The following is a 20,699-nucleotide window of genomic DNA, read 5'->3' on the forward strand; positions in this document are numbered from 1 at the left end:
GCCTCTGCAACCTCCAAGTCCCTGTCAGGCTTAGCTCACAGTTGATAATCACATCTGAGAACATTCTAGGATACACTCACTTCAGAATCAGTCTTCTTTGAGTGGCAGAATAGGATAATCCAGCCTCCCTTTGGAGAGTAGTTCATAGTGAAGGTATGGTCCTGAGAAGCCCACAGAAGGGCTTATGATGTTGTTCCTAATAGATATGACCAGTGATAATAGAGAGAGGTCTAGGGGAGAATCTATGGGGTATTCAAGGATTCCCTGTCTAGGACTCCAGGTGATGATAACATGGCCTAATGGTGGCCAAAAAGGTCATAGATAAGTGAGCTAGTCTCTTGCCCATATTTGTAGTCCCTTTATCTGATAAGATTAGACTTTCTCCCCATGTTGAGTGTAATTTGTTGTATCCAAACCAGTATTGGATTTATGGAATAGGGCCTCATGTTGGGGAGGAAATAGACCTAGGATTTTAGTGAGGTCTTAGTTAGCCTCAAGTTTTTCTTCAGTTACTTGATTAATGATTTTTTTTTAATACCAGAGCAGTGCTCAGTTTTGGCTTATGGTGGTATGGGGGGTTGATCTTTGGTCATTAGAGTATGATTACGTAACCATTATGCTATCTCCCCCTCGTTTTTTAATTATTCTAATAATGGTTGTCATAGGGACAGTACTTGTCCTTTACTTGATGTGTAATTTTTGCCTGTATATCTCTTGGCCAGTTGCATAGTGTCTCTTCTAAAATTAACCTAAGGGTAACAATAATGCTGATGCTCTGTCAGAAGAGATTTAAAAAGATGGAAGACTATATCGTACTTAAATTCTTTTTGAGTTATTTGATACTCAACTACATAAAGTGATTGAGAGAAGTGAAGTAAGGGGTAGGAGAGGATGGTGTATAAGCCTAAATAATAAATATGTGATTGGAGAATTTATGATGACTTCTTTAGGACATTCTACTAGAATACCAGGCTTATGCTATCTAAGTCTAATCATAAAGGGCTATTTATTAAGCACTTTTACTTTGAGGTATATAATTGTCCCTTGCTTATACTAGGTACATGTAGGCCCTTGCCTGTATTTAATATCTGTAATTTTGTTAGAATATTTGCCATCTGGAAACGAACTAGGTAGTCCCATGCAAACACAGACTTTCAAAGTTTTACTTTGCTTATTAAATGCAAGAAGCAATGGCTACTACTCAGATGGAGAACCTTAGTCATATGCCAGGACCCTGAGTTCCCACCCATACAAATAGCTAGCCTGAGGAAGTCTGGAGGGATGTTCCCAGATACCTCGAGTTGGGAGACTTTCCAGTGTATCACTGATCAGAACTCCAGCAAAGATTTTATGGATAAAACCACATGTAAAGGAACAAGAAGATCAAAGATGTTTTTAGTTGAACATACATCAGGAACAATTGTCAAGGTACAAATTACTTTCAAGGTAGGAGAGACACCAAGAATGTGTTGGCCTTACTTATGATAGTCTTCTCTTACTATGCACTTTTTTGATGCTCCAAGAAATATTTGTTTATTCTTAGGTCATTTTCTGCACAAACCCCAAAGCCCTCATGGAAGGAGTCAAACATCAGAGTTACAGATAGTTAATATTTTTTTAAAAAAAATTTAAAAATGCATTTATTTATTAATAGTGAATTTTCCTTCCTTTTATTTTATTTCTTTAATGTAATTTTTACCAGAGCATTATTCAGCTCTTGCTTACAGTGGGGCGGGGGATTGAACTTGGGTCATTGGAGCCTCAGGCATGAGAGTGATTGCATAACCGTTATGCTATCTACCCTTTGCCCTTTTAATCTTTATTTATTGGGTAGAGACAACCAGAAGTCAAGGGGGAAGGGGGTGATAGAGAGGGAGAGAGACAGAGAGACACCTGCAGCACTGCTTCACCACTCCCAAAGCTCTCCCCCTGCAGGTGGGGACTGGGGGCTCAAACTGGGTCCTTTCACATTGTAATACATGTGCCCAACCAGGTGCACCACCACCTGGCCTCGTGACAAAGAAAAGAAAGCTTCATGGAACTCATTGTGACACCTGTGTCAGTACCCCCAGCCATTGGTACTGACCAGGAGTGGGAATATTACCTGCTCAGAGGATTCCAATGCATTGACATCATTGTTTCTTAACCAGGAGGAACAGGGGCTCCCACAGCACCCATTCCACCAACTGAGAAAGAGACCACAGGCACAGAAGAGGGCACCACAGCAGGACAGTCCAATCAGGGCTCTAGGACCACTTGACCAGGCTCTCCAGGCAGTGCCAGTGGCTCCACTGTGTCTGGATCATCTGTGGCAGGGCAACACACCAAGGCTCCATCATCCCAGGGCTCTGGCACCACTGGACCAGCACCTAATGACTCTGGAAAAACAGGGCCACCTGCAGAAAGCTCTGGGACCTCAGGCAAGCCTCAGTAAGGATGTCAGTCCACAAGCTCATCTGTCCATCGACCTGGCACCTCTCAACCAGCTGCAGTGCAGACTAGAACCACTGGGCTATCTGTCATGGAGGCAGGAACCACAGGGTAATCCGTGCAAGACTCCAGGACCACCCGGCCTGGCTCAGCAGGCAGTAGCAGTGGATCCACTGGGGCTGGAACAGCAGGAGCAGGGCGCCAGACCACGGCTCCATCATCCCAGGGCTCTGGCACCACTGGACCATCTTCTGTTGTCTCTCAGACTTCAAGCCAGTCTAAGGAAGGATCTGAATCCACAGGCTCATCTGTCATAGGATCTGATTCCACTTCAACCTCATTGGTGTACCCATGGGCACCACTGGATTCTCTTCTACCCTGCTGGGCACTACTGCTTCCTCGGTGGGCATTGTCACAACCACAAGAGTTTTTCCTCAGGGATCCTCTGCTGACACAGCTCCAGCAGGTAAGCCTACACACAGTATATACAAACGTCTTTTTTTCCTTTACATTCTCTCTTAGGTATTTTCAGGCCATTTTGAGCTGTTAATGGCTTCCTGAGTCTTCTTAAAATAATGAAGCTTTCATAGTCTAAGTCAGGTCATCATATATTCATCATTTATACATCATGTTCTGTTTAGTCTTTTTTTAAATTTCATTATTAGAAACAGAAAGAAATTGAGATGGGAGAGGGCCATAGAGGAGAGAGACAGACACCTGCAGTTCTACTTCACCACTCCTGAAGCTTCCCTACTGTAGATATGGACTAAAGGTTTGAACCTGGGTCTTAGAGCACTGTAATATGTGTGCTCAACCAGGTGCACCACGACCTGGCTCATCAGGTTCTGGTCTTTTAATTTATCAATATATTATTTAGAATTGTGCTAGTTGTTCTTATTTAACCCAACATTACAATGAAATTATTTTAAATGCTTGCAGATAATTCATCTACATAACAAGTTTATTTTTACCCTAACCCTTGTGATACATGCTCTTTAGTTTCCCCCCTCTTTCAAATGGAATTCTCGAGAAATAATATTTTTAGGTTTAATGAGGACTGAAGCTTAGGCTGTCTAGTCTCCAGTCCTGTTCTCAGCCCCTACCCTCCTCACTCCAGTGGCTATAGGACCAATCTGTGTATAGCACATACATCCAACCACACTCTGCCTCTGGAACTTGCAGTGCAAAAGCAATGATTATTAAATGTGACTCAGTTATTCTTCCATAAGTAGAATGTACTATCCACTCTGTTTTATGCTTAATAATAATAAGATGTAGCACAGCCCTCACTTAGTAGCTTGGTTCACTGTGTTATCAATACTGCAGGCTTTATTTCCCCTTTTCATTTGTGATTAATGGTGGTTACAATCTATTAAGATTACAATATGTAGGTCCATGACATACTCCTTATCACCGGTTTTTTTTTTCACCTATTTCAAACAATTAATCACTTCTGGCCTTTCCACTGCTACTCAGTGATGGTGGAGTATAGCCAAGTTTGTTACCTACATGAGTGTAGATTTGTCACACATAAACTCAACCAAGAATTAGAAATTTCAAGCTTTTTTAAAAATATATTTATATTTTCGTTCCCTTTTATTGCCCTTGTTGTTTTATTGTTGTATTTTTTATTGATGTAATTATTGTTGGATAGGACAGAGAGAAATGGGGAGAGGAGGGCAAGACAGAGAGGGGGGGAGAGAGACACCTGCAGACCTGCTTCACTGCTTGTGAAGTGACTCCCGTGCAGATGGGGAACCGGGACTGGAACTGGGATCCTTACGCTGGACCTTGCACTTGGCGTCACGTGTCCTTAACCCACTGTGCTACTGCCCAACTCCTGAAATTTCAAGCTTTATTCAGGAAAATTGAGAACAGACATTTTAGAGTACATGTGTGGAGAGAAAGAGAGAGATAGAGAAAGAAAGAGAGAGATCGAGAAATGAGTGTGGGAGTAAGTTACTGATATGTTGAGGGCCCCATGTTAGCAGAGCTAGAAAGGGCCTGTAACAGAGCCTTATCAACTCCCAAGCCCTGCCTCCACCCTCTTTCTAAGCCATGCCCATACCTGTTGCCACTCCCATTTCCTGTGCATTCTTTACTTTTTTAACAATTTTATTTATTCATTTATTTTCCCTTTTGTTGTCCTTGTTTTTTATTGTTGTAGTTACTATTTTTGTTGATATCATCGTTGTTAGATAGGACAGAGAGAAATGGAGAGAGGAGGGGAAGACAGAGGGGGAGGGAAAGATAGACTCCTGCAGACCTGCTTCACCACCTGGGAAGGGACTCCCCAGCAGGTGGGGAGCTGGGGGCTGGAACAGGGATCCTGACACTAATCCTTGAGCTTTGTACCACCTGTGCTTAACCTGCTGCACTACTGCCAGACTCCCCCATTCTTTCCTTTCTTCCCCACTGGCTTGGGAAACATGTTCTGGCAGTGGTGCTCCAGGGAGTGTCTATACTCCCCAGGTTCTCCCTATCCATTCTCTGACCTGAGCAGCTCTAAGGGGCAGTACACCTGAAGACACAAGGTCTGTTAATGCCCCTCCCAGAAAGTGAGAGTATCAAGGATGTAACACGGGAAGCCTCTCCTTAAAACAGGGCTGTGGTCCAGGAGTGGGTGTGGTGGGTGGAGCATCTCACCTGTGGACCTGAGGTCCTAGTTTATTCCTGCCATCTCGGGTGCTACAGGGATACTGTGCCCTCTGTATCTGTCCCTTGAGGTCCCCTTCATTAATACATATGTCACTGTAACCACAGGACTGTCATTTATACTTAAGACTCAGTTACCATTGCTATTAGAGCTGCTTCTGACCTCTGTATACTCCAGGAATCTGAGCTGTGGATGCTAGGATAGAGAGTCAGTATTCAGGGGCTGGGTGATGGTGCCTGTGGTAGAGTGCATATGTTGCTATGAACAAGGACCCCACCTGCAGGGGAAGCTTCACGAGTGGTGAAGCAGGTCTGCAGGTGACTCTTGGTCTGTCTCACTCTCTATCTCCCCATCTCTCTCAATTTCTCCTTATCTATCTGCTAGCAGAGGAAATATATATATATGTCCTACAGCAAGGGCAACAAAAGGAAATAAATAATTTTTTTTAATTTTGAAAAAAAAGTGTAAAAAAAGAAAAAGTAGACAGGGGTAGATGGCATAATGGTTATACCAAGAGACTCATGCTTGAGGCTCACAGGTCCCAGGTTCAATCCCCCACACCACCATCAGCCAGAGCTGAGCAGGGTTATCTATAGTCCTATGTTTTCTAGTCAGACAAAAGAAGTGGGTTTCATGACTTGAGTGAAAATACAGCTTAACTACTGCTTCATGAAATCAGATGCTATCGACAAAAAATCTTGAAAAAAAATCTCAGTGATATATATATATATATATATATATATATATATATATATATATATATTTTTTTTTTTTTTTTCCTCCTCCAGGGTTATTGCTGGGCTCGGAGCCTGCACCATGAATCCACCGCTCCTGGAGGCCATTTTTTTTTCCGCCTTTTGTTGCCCTTGTTGTAGCTTCGTTGTGGTTATTATTATTGCCCTTGTTGATGCAATTCGTTGTTGGATAGGACAGAGAGAAATGGAGAGAGGAGGGGAAGACAGAGAAGGGGAGAGAAAGATAGACACCTGCAGACCTGCTTCACCGCCTGTGAAGCGACTCCCCTGCAGGTGGGGAGCCGGGGGCTCGAACCGGGATCCTTACGCCGGTCCCTGCGCATTGCGCCACATGCACTTAACCCGCTGCGCCACCGCCCAACCCCCAGTGATATTTTTAAAACTAGGTAACTTATCCCCCCCCCCTTTTTAAGCCCTGAATTGTAGCAAGACACATTTGTATGGTCAGAATTTAAGTTAGAAATTAGGTTAGAAATTTAGGTTAGAAAAGACAGACACCTGCAGCCCTGCTTTACCATTCACAAAGCTTTTCCCTGCAGGTGGAGACCAGGGCCTTGAACCCAGGTCCTTGTGCACAGTAGTGTGTGTGCTTAACCAGGCGGACCACTGCCTGGCCCCCTAAAGAGGACAGTTTCAACATAAGTGTTTAAAATTCACTGCTTGCCCAGAATTTGAAAACTGAGAAAGCCCTTGGAACTGATCCTTAAGAAGTCTTGGGTGACCTGTAGGTTTACAGAGGCAGAATTTGGATTGTAAAACAGTAAAAAGTGGTAGGTAGAAGATCTAGTGACCACTCCTAGAAGCAACCAAGAATTACCCTTTACTTAAAATTATAGAATAAGACATGGGGGCCAGGCAGTGGTGCGCCTGGTTAAACACACATTACAGTGCACAATGATCTGGCTCCAAGCCCCTGGTCCCCATCTGCAGGGGGGAAGCTTCACAAGTGGTGAAGCAGGGCTGCAGGTGTCTCTCTGTCTCTGTCTCTCTCTATCTCCCTCCCTCTCCCTTCTCATTTTTTCTCTGTCCAATAGTAAATAAAGTGGAAAAAAAGGAAGTATAAAAATAAGACATGAGGGGCCAGGTGTTGGTGCACCTGGTTAAGCACACACATTATAATTTACATTGATCTGGTCCCCACCTGCATGGGGAAAGCTTTGCCAGTGCTGCAGGTGCCTCTCTATCTCTCTCTCCCTTTTTATCTCTCCCTCCCCTCAATTTCTCTGTCTCTATACAATAATAAAAATATTTTTAAAACTGATTTTTAAAAAGATAAAGGAAAATAATAAAGGGGCCTGGGCAGTAGTACACCTGGTTAAGTGCACATAGTACTAAGTATAAGAACCCAGTGAAGGATCTGGGATTGAACCCCTGGCTCCCCACTTGCAGGGGGAAGCTTCACAAGCAGTGAGGCAGGTCTGCTGGTCTCTTCCTCTCCTCTCAGTCTCTCTGTTCTTTTTTTATTTTTTATTTATTTAAGAAAGGAGACATTAACAAAACCATAGAATAAGAGGGGTACAATTCCCATAACCCAATCTCCACATCCCACCCCCTCCCTTGATAGCCTTCCCACTCTCTATCTCTCTGGGAGTATGGATCCAGGGTCCTTGTGGGTTGCAGAGGGTGGAAGGTCTGGCTTCTGTAATTGCTTCCCCGCTGAACATGGGCCTTGACATGGGTTGATCCATACTCCCAGTCTCTCTGTTCTATCAAATAAAAATGGCCACTAGGAGCAGTGGATTTGTAGTGCAGGCAGAGAGCCCTAGCAATAACCCTGGAGGTAAAAATAAAAAGAAAATTAATTAAAATAAGACATGTGCTCATGCATGCTGACTAGGATGGTTTCTTCCTGGTAGATGGGTGTCATTTATGCACCTGTGGGAGCACATACTCAGGGACTCTGAAAGCCAAGGCCATTGGCCACTATCGCTGCCTGATCATTATCCACAAATAACCTGTTGCATGTTGCCAGATGTAACCTCCATTTTATTAACTTCATATTAACAGTGTGCCGTGGTCCACTGGGAGAAGAAAAAGTGGTGAGTATCCCATTTCTCTTTGCTTGAGTCCACACTTGCTGTCACCCCTCACTTGAATAACATGTGTCCACCTGACATGACCCATAGCCTGGAGACACATGGACGGCCAACTGCCACCAGTGCACCTGCATGGCTGCCAGGTCTGTGGACTGCAGACCCCGGGAGTGCCCCGCCCCACCCACATGTGGAGCCGGAGAGAAGGTGGTCACCTTCTCATCTAGTGATACATACCTGCTGTGACATTGGACACTATGGTGAGTCATACCAGCATGTTTAAAAAAAATTAATAAAAACTTCAGAGGGTCATATAGCATAATGGTTCAGCAAAAAGACTTATTCCTGAGGCTCCTAGGTCCCAGGTTCAAAACCCCACACCAACATAAGCCAGAACTGAACAGTTCTCTGGTAAAACAGAAAAAGGAGGGGGCTGGTGGTGACACACTTGGTTGAGCGCACATGTTACAAGGTGCAAGGATGTGGTTCAAGTCCCCATCCCCCACCTGCAGGGGGAAAGCTTTGTGTCTCTGTCTCTTTCCCTCTCTACCTCTCCTTACACTCTCGACTTCTTGCTGCCTCTATCCAATAAATAAAAGTAATAAAAAATTAGAAATATTAAACCAGCATGTTTGAACTGAAGGGCCTAGTTTACTTTTGCATACCTAGGAGATATTTATTGAGCTACTTGTACGCGGTGCTTATGTGACGTTTACCATCCTAAGAGATGCTAATAGATGCTCTGTTTACTGGGCTCAAGACCCTGTTCCCACCTGCACAAGTGGTGGAGCTGTGCTGCTGGTGTCTCTTTCTCTCTCCCTCTCTTCTTCTGTGGCTCACCTCAAAGGGCACCAGTAGGGTTGGTCACTAAGTACCGGGCATGGAGGTTCTGAGCCAGTGTCCCAAAAAGACATGTTTTATGACATTCAGATCTGTGAGCTGGAAATCTGTGGTTGTGACTAGAGGAAATAGGTGGCCCAATTCTCAGAGATCAGAGAAGAAAACCCAGAGAGACCAGAACCTCATGTTATGTAAATAACAGCACAACATCTTCCAGATTGGATTCTGACAACTGATTTGTCATCTTGGAAAGTTGTTTCATGTTTTTTTTTTGCAGTTAAAATCAGATTCCTTTATTGTATCAAAGTATAATCTGAGTTTTACAAAGTATTTTCCATATATATTTTTTTTTTCTTTCTTCCCATTTTTTTTTTACCAGAGCACTGCTCAGTTCTGGATGATACTGCTGCAGGAGATTTAACCTGGTACTTTAGTGTCTCAGACATGAGAGTCTCTTTACATAACCGTTAAGCCATCTACCCCACCTGTATTTTACATTTCTTAGAGGAGAAATATAATTTAACATGTTGTATAAAGGTAATATAATCTTCTAATTAATTAATTAATTAATATTGAAAGCATATAGTTGTGAGGGAAAACATTTAATTTTTTAAGGACCACTATCAAGCAATCCTAAAAAACAGATGATTCTCAAGTTGATACCACTATAGTTTAACTCTTGATACTATCAAAACATCTAAAAGGTATGTGGTGGAGCTGGGAAGACAGTTAAGTGGTTTTGCTAAAAGACTTTCACTCCTGAGGCTCCAAAGTTCCAGGTTCAGTTCCCAGCAGCAATATCAGTGAGAACTAAACAGTATTCTAGTAATCAACAAACAAATTAAATGAAAAATAATAGCATATAAAGAAAAAAAAAGAGTGGGTGTCGGGCGGTAGCGCAGTGGGTTAAGCACACATGGCCCAAAGTGCAAGGACTGGCAGAAGGATTCCTGTTCCAGCCTCCGGCTCCCCACCTACAGGAGAGTCGCTTCACAGGCGGTGAAGCAGGTCTGCAGGTGTCTCTCTTTCTGTCCCCCTCTCTGTCTTCCCTCCTCTCTCCATTTCTCTCTGTCCTATCCAACAATGACGAGATCATCAACAACAACAATAATAACTACAACAACAGTAAAACAAGGACAAAAAAATGGGAAAATCAATAATAAAAAATAAAAATGGAAAATGTAAAAAATAGCCACCAGGAGCAGTGGATATGTAGTGCCAGCACCCAGCCTGGGGGCAAAAAAAAATTTTTTTTTAACTGTGAAAAAAAAACATTAAGAATGGGGAGTCGGGCAGTAGCACAGTGAGTGAAGCGGAAGCGGAGCAAAACCCAAGGACCAGCTTAAGGATCCTGGTTTGTGCCCCCAGCTCCCCACCTGCAGGGGAGTCGCTCCACAGGCAATGAAGCAGATCTGTAGGTGTCTATCTTTCTCTCCCCCTCTCTGTCTTCCCCTCCTCTCTCCCTTTCTCTCTGTCCTATCCAACAACTATGACATCTGTAACAACAACAATAATAATAACAACAAAAAACAAGGGCAGCAAAAGAGAATACATAAATAAATATTTTTAAAAATTAAAACTATAACCCCTTGGATTTTAAATTGACAACTTATTTATCACACTGAAATTATCATCTACCCTTCCTAATTTTTAGTTTCCAAAGGTGATCTGACTGGAGAATAGATGAGTTTGGTTTTTTATAAAATCTTTTTAATATATATATTTATTTTCCATTTGTTGCCCTTTTTAGTAGTTATTTGTTGTTATTGATGTCATTGTTGTTGGATAGGACAGAGAGAAATGGAGAGAGGAGGGAAAGACAGAGTGAGGAGAGAAAGAGAGACACTTGCAGAACCTGCTTCACTGCCTGTGAAGCATCCCCACTACAGGTGGGGAACCTCGGGCTCCAACTTGGATCCTTATGCCACTCTTGTGCTTTGTGCTGCCTGTGTTTAACCCACTGTGTAACAGCTAGACTCTCTGCTTTATTTTTTTAACATAAACCTATGGTGATGTTTAGAAACTATGGAAACAGTAGGAGGTGGCTTGCAACACTGCATAGAACTTGCTGGCAGGAAACTTGATCCTAGATGCCATGTATGCCAGAGTGATGACCTGCTTATTACTCTCACTAATAAATATAGAAGTGCATCTACTAAAAAAGAAAATGTTTTACCTCAAGTCATTTATATGAAAAAAAAGTTCAGATAAATAAATGTCAGTTTATTAGTCATCTTATGGTTTGAGACCCAGAAATAAATACAACTTTGATTTTCAAACAAAAATGAATAATAGGGGTCAGGTGCTGGTTCACCCAGTGAAGTGCATAGTACTGTGTGCAAGGACCCGGGTTTGAGCCCCTGCTCTGTGGCCCTGCTCCCCACTTGCAGGGGGGAAGCTTCACAAGCAGTGAAGCAGGTCTGCAGGTACCTTTCTGTCTCTCTCCCTCTCTGTCTCTCCCTCCTCGCTCTATTTCTCTCTGTCCTATTAAATAAAAAGTAGAAAAGAAAAAGCAAACAAACAAAAAATTAGGAAGCACTCTGGGGAGCTTGAAAGGGCACACAAGGAAGAAGATAATTTGTGGATCTTGCCTTTTGTTCTCATCTGATGAGCCAGTTATTCTGTGCCATGTTACCCTTATTATTTGTTATCCTTAAATTTAGACCGTGGTGGCCAGGTGGTGGAGTGCCTGGTTGAGTGCTCACATTATAGTGCATAGGGACCCGGTTCAAGCTCCCAGTCCCCACCTTCAGGGGGAAAGCTTTGTGAATGGTGAAGCAGTCTGCAGGTGTCTCTGTCTCTCTGCCTCTCTATCTCCCCTCCCTTCTCAGTTTCTGTGTCTCTATCCAATAATAACAACAACAACAATTCAGAGTGTGGTGGTGACTGGCTGCCTGCTTACCATAAAATAACTTTCCTTGAAACCCTGGTATAGTAGAGTAACATTGTGATAAAAATAAAGATAATAATAGAAAATTAATTTACATGATAGAAGTCTACATCAAATTGGCATTTGAAATAAGAAAGCTCTTTTTTGAGGTCCCCTGTTACGGAGCACATGAGTGGAAACAAACTGCTTCTGGAAAGCTTTGTTTTCAGTAGCTTAACTTTTTCCTTTCCTTAATTTCCTTTTCTTTTTAAACTATCTCTGTGCATTGTTGTGTGTTTAACCAAGTATACCACTGCCTGACTCCCCCCTTTTTTCTCTTGGCTTTTCTTTCTTTGCTTATTTTTCCTTTCTTTCTTTTTTTGCTTTTGGGCTTATCACCAGGTTTCAGGGCCAGCACTATGATTCCACTGGTCCTGGCAGCCATATATTTATTGATTCATTTATTTATTTATTTTGGCTAAGACAGAGAGAAACTGAGAGGGGAGGGGGTATATAGAGAGGGATAGAGACCTGTTTCTCTGCTTGTGAAGTGTCCCTCTGCAGGTGAGGAGCCAGGGCCTCCAACCAAGATCCTTGCATGGGTCTTTGTGCTTTTATACTATGTGCACTACACCCTGTGCACCCCCACCTACCCCACCCTCCCATTTGCATTCCTTTAGAGGTGAGAGGAAATACAAAATAAGAGGCAAAATCTTCACCCAGCACTTTGTATAGGCCAGAAGAAGCTCTGCAAATGTCCCCCCTCAACTTAGAGGGAGAGGGGAGTTTCTCTGCATGTGATGCCTCTTTTTTTTTAAATTATCTATGTCTGGATTGACTGATTGATTAGATAGAAACAGAGAAATTGATAAGGGAGGAGCATATCGAAAGGGAAAGAGATGGAGACACCTATAGCTACATTTCACCACTTGTAAAGTTTTCCCTCTGCTGGTGGGGGTCCAGGGGCTTGAACCCAGGTCCTTGTGCACTATGATGTATGCACTTAACCAGGTGCACCACCACCTGCCCCCCTGTTTTTTTGCTTTTAAAGAAGCTCCCACTGATTTTTTTTGTATACAACTCTCTATATATGCTATTCTCTTTTAAAGTTTTATTTATAAAAAGGAAACATTGACAAGGCCATAGGATAAGAGCGGTATAATTCCCACCACCAGAACTCCACATGCCATCCCCTCCCAATGGCTTTCCTATTCTTTATCCCTCTGGGAGTATGGACTCAGGGACATTATGGTGTGCAGAATATAGGTCTGGATTCCGTAACTGCTTACATGCTGAATATGGTTGTTTACAAGTGGATCCATACTCTCAGCCTGTCTTTCTCTTTCTCTAGTGGGGCAGAGCTCTGGGGAAGTGGGCTCCAGGACACATTGGTGGAGTCGTCTGTCCAGGGAAGTCCAGTAGGCATCTTGGTAGCATCTGAAACCTGGTGGCTGAAAGAAGAGCCAAACAAATTGTTGACCAATCATGAACCTAAAGGCTGGAATATTGCAGATGAAGATTTGGGTTCTCCATTTTGAAGATAGCTAGTAGGCCTATTTTAGTTCTATTCCAATGGGTTATATATTCCAGTGGGATATTATATTCCAAAGGGATATTATATTCCTACTGCTTTGTCCTCCTCTCAGGCAGTCTCATCATGCAGGTAGCAAGGGTGGGTCTGGGAAAAGCCCTATTTCTTTTTCTGGCTCTGAGATTTTGAACTTTACATCCTGTCTCTAGATTTTATTCAAACTTAAGTCTGTCTCGAAACCCTAACACCATCAACACAAAATGAGTTGAGTTAGATTCTTAAAATTTATTTTGGATTTGAGTCCCCACCACACCTGCAGAGGAAAAGCTTTGTGAATGGTGAAGCAGTGCTGTAGGTCTCTCTCTCTCTCTCTCTCTCTTCTCCCTCTTTACTTCCCCTTTCCCTTTTGATTTCTGCTGTTACTATCCAATAAATAAAGATAATAATATATTTTAAAATTATTTTTTAATTTTTAAAATATTTATTCTCCCTTTTGTTGTCCTTGTTATTTTATTGTTGTAGTTATTATTGTTCTTATTGATGTCCTTGTACTTGGATAGGACAGAGAGAAATGGAGAGAGGAGGAGAAAACAGAGAGGGGGAGAGAAAGACACCTGCAGACCTGCTTCACTGCCTGTGAAGCAAACCCTCTGCAGTTTGAGAGCCGGTGTACTTAACCCACTGTGCTACCTCCTGACTTTGCTTAGATTATTTTTAAGGAATTTGTATTTACAATTAAATTTTGATTTGATAGAACAAGGCAATTCATACAAGGAAGGGAGATAATGGAGAGAGAGAAAGACACGTACAGCTCTGCTTGCTTGTCAAGCTTAACCCCACCCCCTAGCAGGTAGGCACTGGGGCCTTGAACCTGGGTCATTAGTCATGGTTATGTGCATGCTCAACTGAGGTCACCACCACCTGTGCCTATTTTAAAATTATTAAACAATTTTTTAAGAATCCCCTCAACTCATCATCTGCACTAATCCAGCTTAGGTCCATGATTGGTCAATGATTTGTTTGGCTTTGAGTATTAACTCTTTTCAACCACCAGGTTCCAGGTGCTAGCATGATGCTGACCAGACTTCCCAGGACAGACAACACCACCAGTGTGTCCTGGAGCTCTGCTTCCCCAGAGCCCTTCCCCACTAGGGAAAGATAGAGACAAGCTGGGAGTATGGATCAACCAGTCAATGGCCATGTTCAGCGAGGAAGCAATTGCAGAGGCCAGACCTTCCATCTTCTGCATCCCACAATGACCTTGGGTCCATACTCCCAGGGTTAAAGAATAAGAAAGCTATCAGGGGAGGGATGGGATACAGAGTCTGGTGGTGGGAATCGTGTGGAGTTGTACCCCTGTGCTTTACTCAATGTTTCCTTTTTATAAATAAAAAATTTAAAAAAGGGAGTTCGGAGGTAGTGCAGCGGGTTTAGCGCAAGTGGTACAGCATAAGGATCCTGGTTCCAGCCCCCAGCTCCCCACCTGCAGGGGTCTGGCTTCACAGTCAGTGAAGCAGGTCTGCAAGTGTCTTTCTCTCCTGGTCTTCCCTTCTTCTCTTCTTCCCTTTGTCCCAGCTGCGTCCAGCGCAGCGCCATGGAGCCCAGCGGCCTGCGCCCTAATGCCTCCTTGCCCCCACGCTGCATTGCATTGCATCGCACCCATAGGCCCCAGCGCTGGGGCTCGACCCCGTTCCCTGAGCACCTGGCCACGACTGTGCGGAGGCCCCCCGCGTGGAAGTACTGCTGAGGACTCGGGACAGTGCTGTGCCGGACAGCCTCGGCCAGGTCCATCTTGCTGGAGCCCATCTACTGGGATTCCTCCAATGCCAAGTAAGTGGCCCCAGGGGCCCTGTGCCCTCAATGGCTTGGGTATTGTGCCTGCCTGGGAAGGTGCTGGGTGGGGGGAGGGGCGAAGTCAGGGTGCAGCCGCTGAGGGGCCAGAGTCCCCGGGACCCTGTCCCCAGGCAGGGACACCCTAGAAGGGTGGCTGTGCACCCCCAGATCCAGCTGCTTTTGGCTTCTGGGAGCAGGAGCGCAGGGACCCCGCCCGAGAGTCTGGGAGGCTGGCCTTCCCTTTCCTTCCTGCCGGGAGAGGGGTCCTTGGGTCCCTGGGCTTCCCCAGCATGTCCATGCCAGCAGCTCCCAGCACCCCGAGGGTGAGGACCCTCCTGTGCAGGAGGATTCCGGACAGTGTGCCTCCCGCCCACCCCAACCGCCCGGGCAGGAGGGGACCCAGGAACCCACCAGCCTGCTGTGGCTTCAGGAGCGGCCAAGCCCAGAGAACTTTCCGTGCGCCCCCCCACCCGAAATGTGTGCCAGCTGTCCTTCCTCTCAGTGTGGTCCACGATGAGGTCCTCTGGGAAGATGGTTTGGAATCTTGAACTTCGAGTTTGGCCTGGGGCAACATGGCGAGCCAAGCTCCCAGACTAGGGTGAAGGCTGGGGCTCGGGGTGTGGGTCCAGGTTGGGGGTCTCCTGGCATTTCTAGAAGTGGAGTGTTTTCTCTACCTCTGTCTCTCTTGGAAGAGACATGCGTTTCAGAGAAGTGCCCCAGGCCTGCTGGCTTGAACCCATGTGGAGCTGTGCTGGGCTGTGAATTGAGTCTGGGCTGAGGGTCTGGCACTTTGCAACCTGCTGGTCCAGGGAGGCCACTCTCAGCACACCCCCCTACCCCCCCACCCCTTCCGGAAGGTTTGGGCCTGGCTGGGCTCCATGTGCGGTGGGGTGGGGGTGGGGATGAATAAAAAGTTATGTTATCTTATATTATGTTTTTAAGAAAAGTATGTTATGTTGTGTTTTCTGTTTAAGAAACAAACAACCTGCACCTATATTTAGGCTGGTAACTGGACTCAACAGTAGTCCACGCCTACTTAAAATCCAGAATCAACAAATTTAGAACCAAGGCAAAGGAGAGAACAGTTATACAATCTTTTTTTTGAAGACACTGAGTAGCTTCTTTTCATTGGTCTACATGTACTATAGAAGGGGGTAGAGGGGCACAGAAGCAGCACTCTAGCATATGCAGTGCTTGGGATTGGACTCAGGAACTACAATTTAGAAGCTCTGAGTTCTTCCATTGTGCAACTTACCCATCTTCAGAGATAGTTTTCCTTTGTTTTGTTCTAAAGACCTTATTTATTCATTAAGGAGAGAGATACAAGCAGGAAGGATCACTGGGGATTGAACTTGGGACCTCATGCCTGAGAATCCTGTACTTTATCCACTCTACCTCCTCCTCCCAGACCACTGATAATTTGGCTTTTATTGGAATTTGAACTACTGAAGAAACACTCTTGGGGTCCAGTTGGTAGCGCAGCAGGTTAGAAGCACATGGCATGAAGCGCACGGATGGGTGTTGGGATCCCGGTTTGAGCTCCCCACCTGCAGGAATGTCACTTCAGAAGAGGTGAAGCAGGCCTACAAGTGTGTATATCTTTCTCTCCCTGTCTCTGTCTTCCCCTCCTCTCTCCATTTCTCTGAACTATCCAACAACAATAACAACAATGATAAACAACAAGGGCAACAAAAGGGAAAAAATAGCCTTCAGGAGAAGTGGATTCATAGTGTAGGCACTGCGCTCAGCAATAACCCTGGAGACAAAAAAAAAAAAAAAAAAAGATTCTGCCCTGTGTGTGTCCTGCACTGGCAGCTCTTTTCTTGACATATTGGTCGTGTATGCATGTAGTTATGTCAAGTATAAACATCTTAAGGGCATACACAATAGAATGATCTCACTCTTAGTCTGTAAACTGCTCTATATCAGACTTGTTATCTCCATTTTAGTGATTATATCAGATTCTCTGTTTACTTTTCAAATTCTGACCTTATGCCAATGATGTAGGCATAATTCAGGGCTATCAAATAAGACAGGCTTACTTTTAGCCGAAAGGGCCCTGTTGACCACTATCTGAGTTTACCCTGATGTGGCCAAAACACTGAGGAAGCTGGAAACAGAACTACAAAGATGACAAAGAATTTCTAACATAACTGCTTTTAGTACATATCTGCCAGTAAGAAAGAAATGGATCACATAAGTGATCAGACATTATAAGTTTCAGGGTCCCCAACAAGCTGGCTCTTCCCTGAGACAGGTGCATTCTTATGAAGAATATTGTTTGCATTATCTATTTATTTATTGTGCTGAGCTGAGGAATTAACTAAGGGCCTTACACATGTACAATACTACAGTGCACTCCACCCATCTTATTATTTTCCACTCTGTATCCTGATTGAATAAATACAGAGATAAATAGAGAAGGAAAAACAATGGGAAAACACAAGGATATCATTCCTCCAGTCCGAGAGCCCCTTGGTGCTCCTAGTGAAGTTTAGATCTTCCCACCAACTGCCTACTAGCCTATTCTTTATACTCACTTACCTATCTACATACTTCTGTGTGGCTTAGGGGTCTCACACCTGTATGATCTCACCACTCAGCAACCCTCTCCTAGTCAATTTTCTTATTCTGTTGATTCTTGGGGGGCACAGAGGGAAAAGCAGAAAGATTAAAGAGACCACAGTACCACTCTACCCTCCATGGAGCTCCCCCCTTGTCCCTAGTGTTCCTCATAGCACTGTGGGATCACTCTATTTATATTAAAAGCCAGTACACTGAGAGTCCCACTTTAGTGACTCTGCTATATTGGGTAACCACATTAATAGCAATCCTTTTTTGATATGAACTCATGTCTTTAAAGAAGCAAAATAAGTATACACTTAACTCTCTTCTTGATTTCTCCTTTACTCCCAGCAATTGTATTTGTGTCATAATTCTCTTTTATTCTAGGATTTTTTATGTGGGGAGAAGTGCCTGGATCAACCAATTCAAAAGCTGCTCCAATCAGCAGATGAAGAAGCCATTACTGCATTTTTGGAAGAAAACTTTAAATCTCCCAAATGAATGATGACTCATTATTGACATTATGGTAATGTTTATGTTATCTATCCAATATGTGAAATGGATCTTTTTTAATAAGCAGACCGAGGGATCAGGGAAATGGCTCGGCACCTCATATTCAGGAACAATCCTCTGGAACCTTGTTCTGGCTTCTCTCTTAAAGCAAAATAAATCTAAAAAGTAAAAAAGAATAGATTGGCACATGGAAATACTCTGCTATTTATTTTGCTTTTTTTTTTAGAGGGAGGGGATTGTTTGTTTGTTTTGGAGGTAGTTTTGGGCAAAGCATGCTCTCTATACTGAGCTCTGTTCCAGGACCAGAATTGTCTTGTGATGTTATGGAAATCTTTGAAATCTTTTGAAACATAACTTAAAATACACAGCCATCAGGGTTATCACTTGGAGCTCAGTGTCTATATGACTCCACTGCTTCCAGCACTTTTTGTTGTTGTTTGTTTTCTTTCTTTTTGATAGAGGGTGAGAGAGAGAGTGAAATAGAAAGTAAGAGAGTAGTAGCACTGCTCTAGAAGCTTCCACCCTGCAGGCACTCATATGGTGGCTGAAGTTTCAAACCTGGCTCCTTACTTTTGGTAACCTGCATGCTCACTGGATGAGTCACCTACCAGCTCAGAGTTCTTCACCACAAGAAGCTGGAATATGCATTCTTTTCAAATCCACACAGCGCATCCTCCAGGATAGACCACATATTAGGCAACAAAGACAGTATCAACAAATTCAAGAGCACTAAAATCATCCCAAGCATCTTCTCAGACCACAGTGGAGTAAAGCTAACACTCAGCAACAAACATAAAATTACTAAAAGTCACAAAATTTATAAACTCAACAACGTACTGCTGAATAACCACCCAGTCAAAGAGGAACTCAAGCAAGAAATTCAAATGTTTCTAGAAACAAATGAAAATGAAGACACAGGCTACCAAGATATTTGGTACACAACTAAAGCAGTACTTAGAGGGAAACTCATAACTATACTAGCACTCATTACAGAACAAGAAAAAGCTCAAGTGAAGGACTACACTGCACGCCTTAAAGACTTAGAAGAAGAACAAAGGAACCCTAAGGCATCCAGAGGGACCGAAATGGCAAAAATTAGAGCTGAACTAAACAACATGGAAAATAAGAGAACCATACAAAAGATCAATGAAGCCAAATGTTGGTTCTTTGAAAAATTAAACAAAATTGTCAAACCCTTAGACTCACTAGAAAAAGGGAGATGGGCTTGAAGACAGAAAACATATAGAATTGTAAATGATAGAGGAGATAGCACAACAGACACCACAGAAATCAAAAAAAATTAAGGGAACCTTCTACAAACTACATGCCACTAGCTTAAGAATTTGGAAGCTTCTGTACAGCCAAAGAAACTATCACCCCTCACAGAATGGGAGATCTTCACATGCCATACATCAGACAAGAGACTAATCAGTAAAATATACAAAGAGCTCAGCAAACTTAGCACCAAAAAAGCAAGTGACCCCATCCAAAAATGGGCAGAGGATATGAACAAAACATTCACATCAGAGGAGATCCAAAAGGCTAACAAACATGAAAAACTTCTCCAGGTTGCTGATTGTCAGAGAAATGCAAATCAAGACAACACTGAGATACCACCTCACTCCTGTGAGAATAGCATACATCAAAAAGGACAGCAGCTACAAATGCTGGAGAGGCTGTGGAGACAGAGGAACCATTCTGCACTGCTGGTGGGAATGTAAATTGGTCCAGCCTCTGTGTAGACCAGTCTGGAGAACTCTCACAAGCTAGACATGGACCTTCCATAAGACCCAGTAATTCCTCTCCTGGGGATATACTCCAAGGACTCCATAACACCCAACCAAAAAGATATGTGTAAACCTATGTTAATAGCAGCACAATTCGTAATAGCTAAAACCTGGAAGCAACCCAGGTGCCCAGCAACAGATGAATGTCTGAGAAAGCTGTGGTATATATACACAATGGAATACTATGCAGCTACTAAGAACAATGAACCCACCTTCTCTGACCCATCTTGGATGGAGCTAGAAGGACTTAAGTGAACTAAGTCAGAAAGATAAAGATGAGTAGGGGATGATCCCACTCATCAACAGAAGTTGAGAAAGAAGAACAGAAAGGGAAACTAAAAGCAGGATCTGACTAAATCTAGGGTAGGGCACCAAAGTAAAAACCCTGTAGTGAGGGGGAGGGTGGACATTTGGCTTCCTGGGGGGTCTGGGGTGGATGGGGGTGGGAGGGAACACAGTCTTTTGGTGGTGAGAATGGTGTCTATGTACATCCCTATTAAATGGTAGTCATATAAATCATTAACTAATATGAGAGGGGAAAATTGATTTTATGTCTTAAACTTTTTAAAACACAGACTGAGTCTTTATAATACATAGGCTGAGTGTTTGATATGTTGACTCTCTCAAAAGCTAGATGAGGGAGAACAGAAGCAACCTGTGGCACAGCTTTATACAAGATGTTGGTTATTGTACAGCAAATCCTAACAAAGGGACTTTTCAAAGTTAACCCAATGACCAAACAATGTGATGATAACAATAACTATCCATTGTCTTCTTGAACCCTAAGACAGCAGGAACCTCACATTTCCACTATAGAGCCTATATTCCCCCAGTTTTGGAACCCTAGGGTGGGGTGCACTTTCCTGCATGCTTTTCTCAATTCATAT

The 20,699-nt window shown here is 43.5% G+C and overlaps 1 protein-coding gene across 1 annotated transcript; it reads left to right on the forward strand.

Moving 5' to 3' along the window:
- Positions 1-1,281: 1,281 nt before the first annotated feature.
- Positions 1,282-17,964, forward strand: LOC132536200 (uncharacterized). Its single transcript, XM_060183793.1, has 6 exons — positions 1,282-1,366; positions 2,556-2,896; positions 7,849-7,880; positions 7,968-8,134; positions 14,690-14,944; positions 17,900-17,964. Exons 1-6 carry the CDS (start codon positions 1,282-1,284, stop codon positions 17,962-17,964), a joined length of 945 nt encoding a protein of 314 aa, XP_060039776.1.
- The last annotated feature ends 2,735 nt before the right edge of the window (positions 17,965-20,699 follow it).

Source organism: Erinaceus europaeus, assembly GCF_950295315.1.
Source record: "Erinaceus europaeus chromosome 6 unlocalized genomic scaffold, mEriEur2.1 SUPER_6_unloc_5, whole genome shotgun sequence".
In the NCBI taxonomy this organism is placed as follows: domain Eukaryota; kingdom Metazoa; phylum Chordata; class Mammalia; order Eulipotyphla; family Erinaceidae; genus Erinaceus; species Erinaceus europaeus.

What these genes read in the sequence shown, in the direction of transcription:
- LOC132536200 (XM_060183793.1), top strand. Translation starts at nt 1,282, where the DNA reads ATGTTCCCAGATACCTCGAGTTGGGAGACTTTCCAGTGTATCACTGAT. An exon ending in TGCTGACACAGCTCCAGCAG is followed by an intron (nt 2,897 to 7,848) that starts GTAAGCCTACAC and finishes TCATATTAACAG; the next exon opens with TGTGCCGTGGTCCACTGGGA. An exon ending in TGGGATTCCTCCAATGCCAA is followed by an intron (nt 14,945 to 17,899) that starts GTAAGTGGCCCC and finishes CTTTTATTCTAG; the next exon opens with GATTTTTTATGTGGGGAGAA.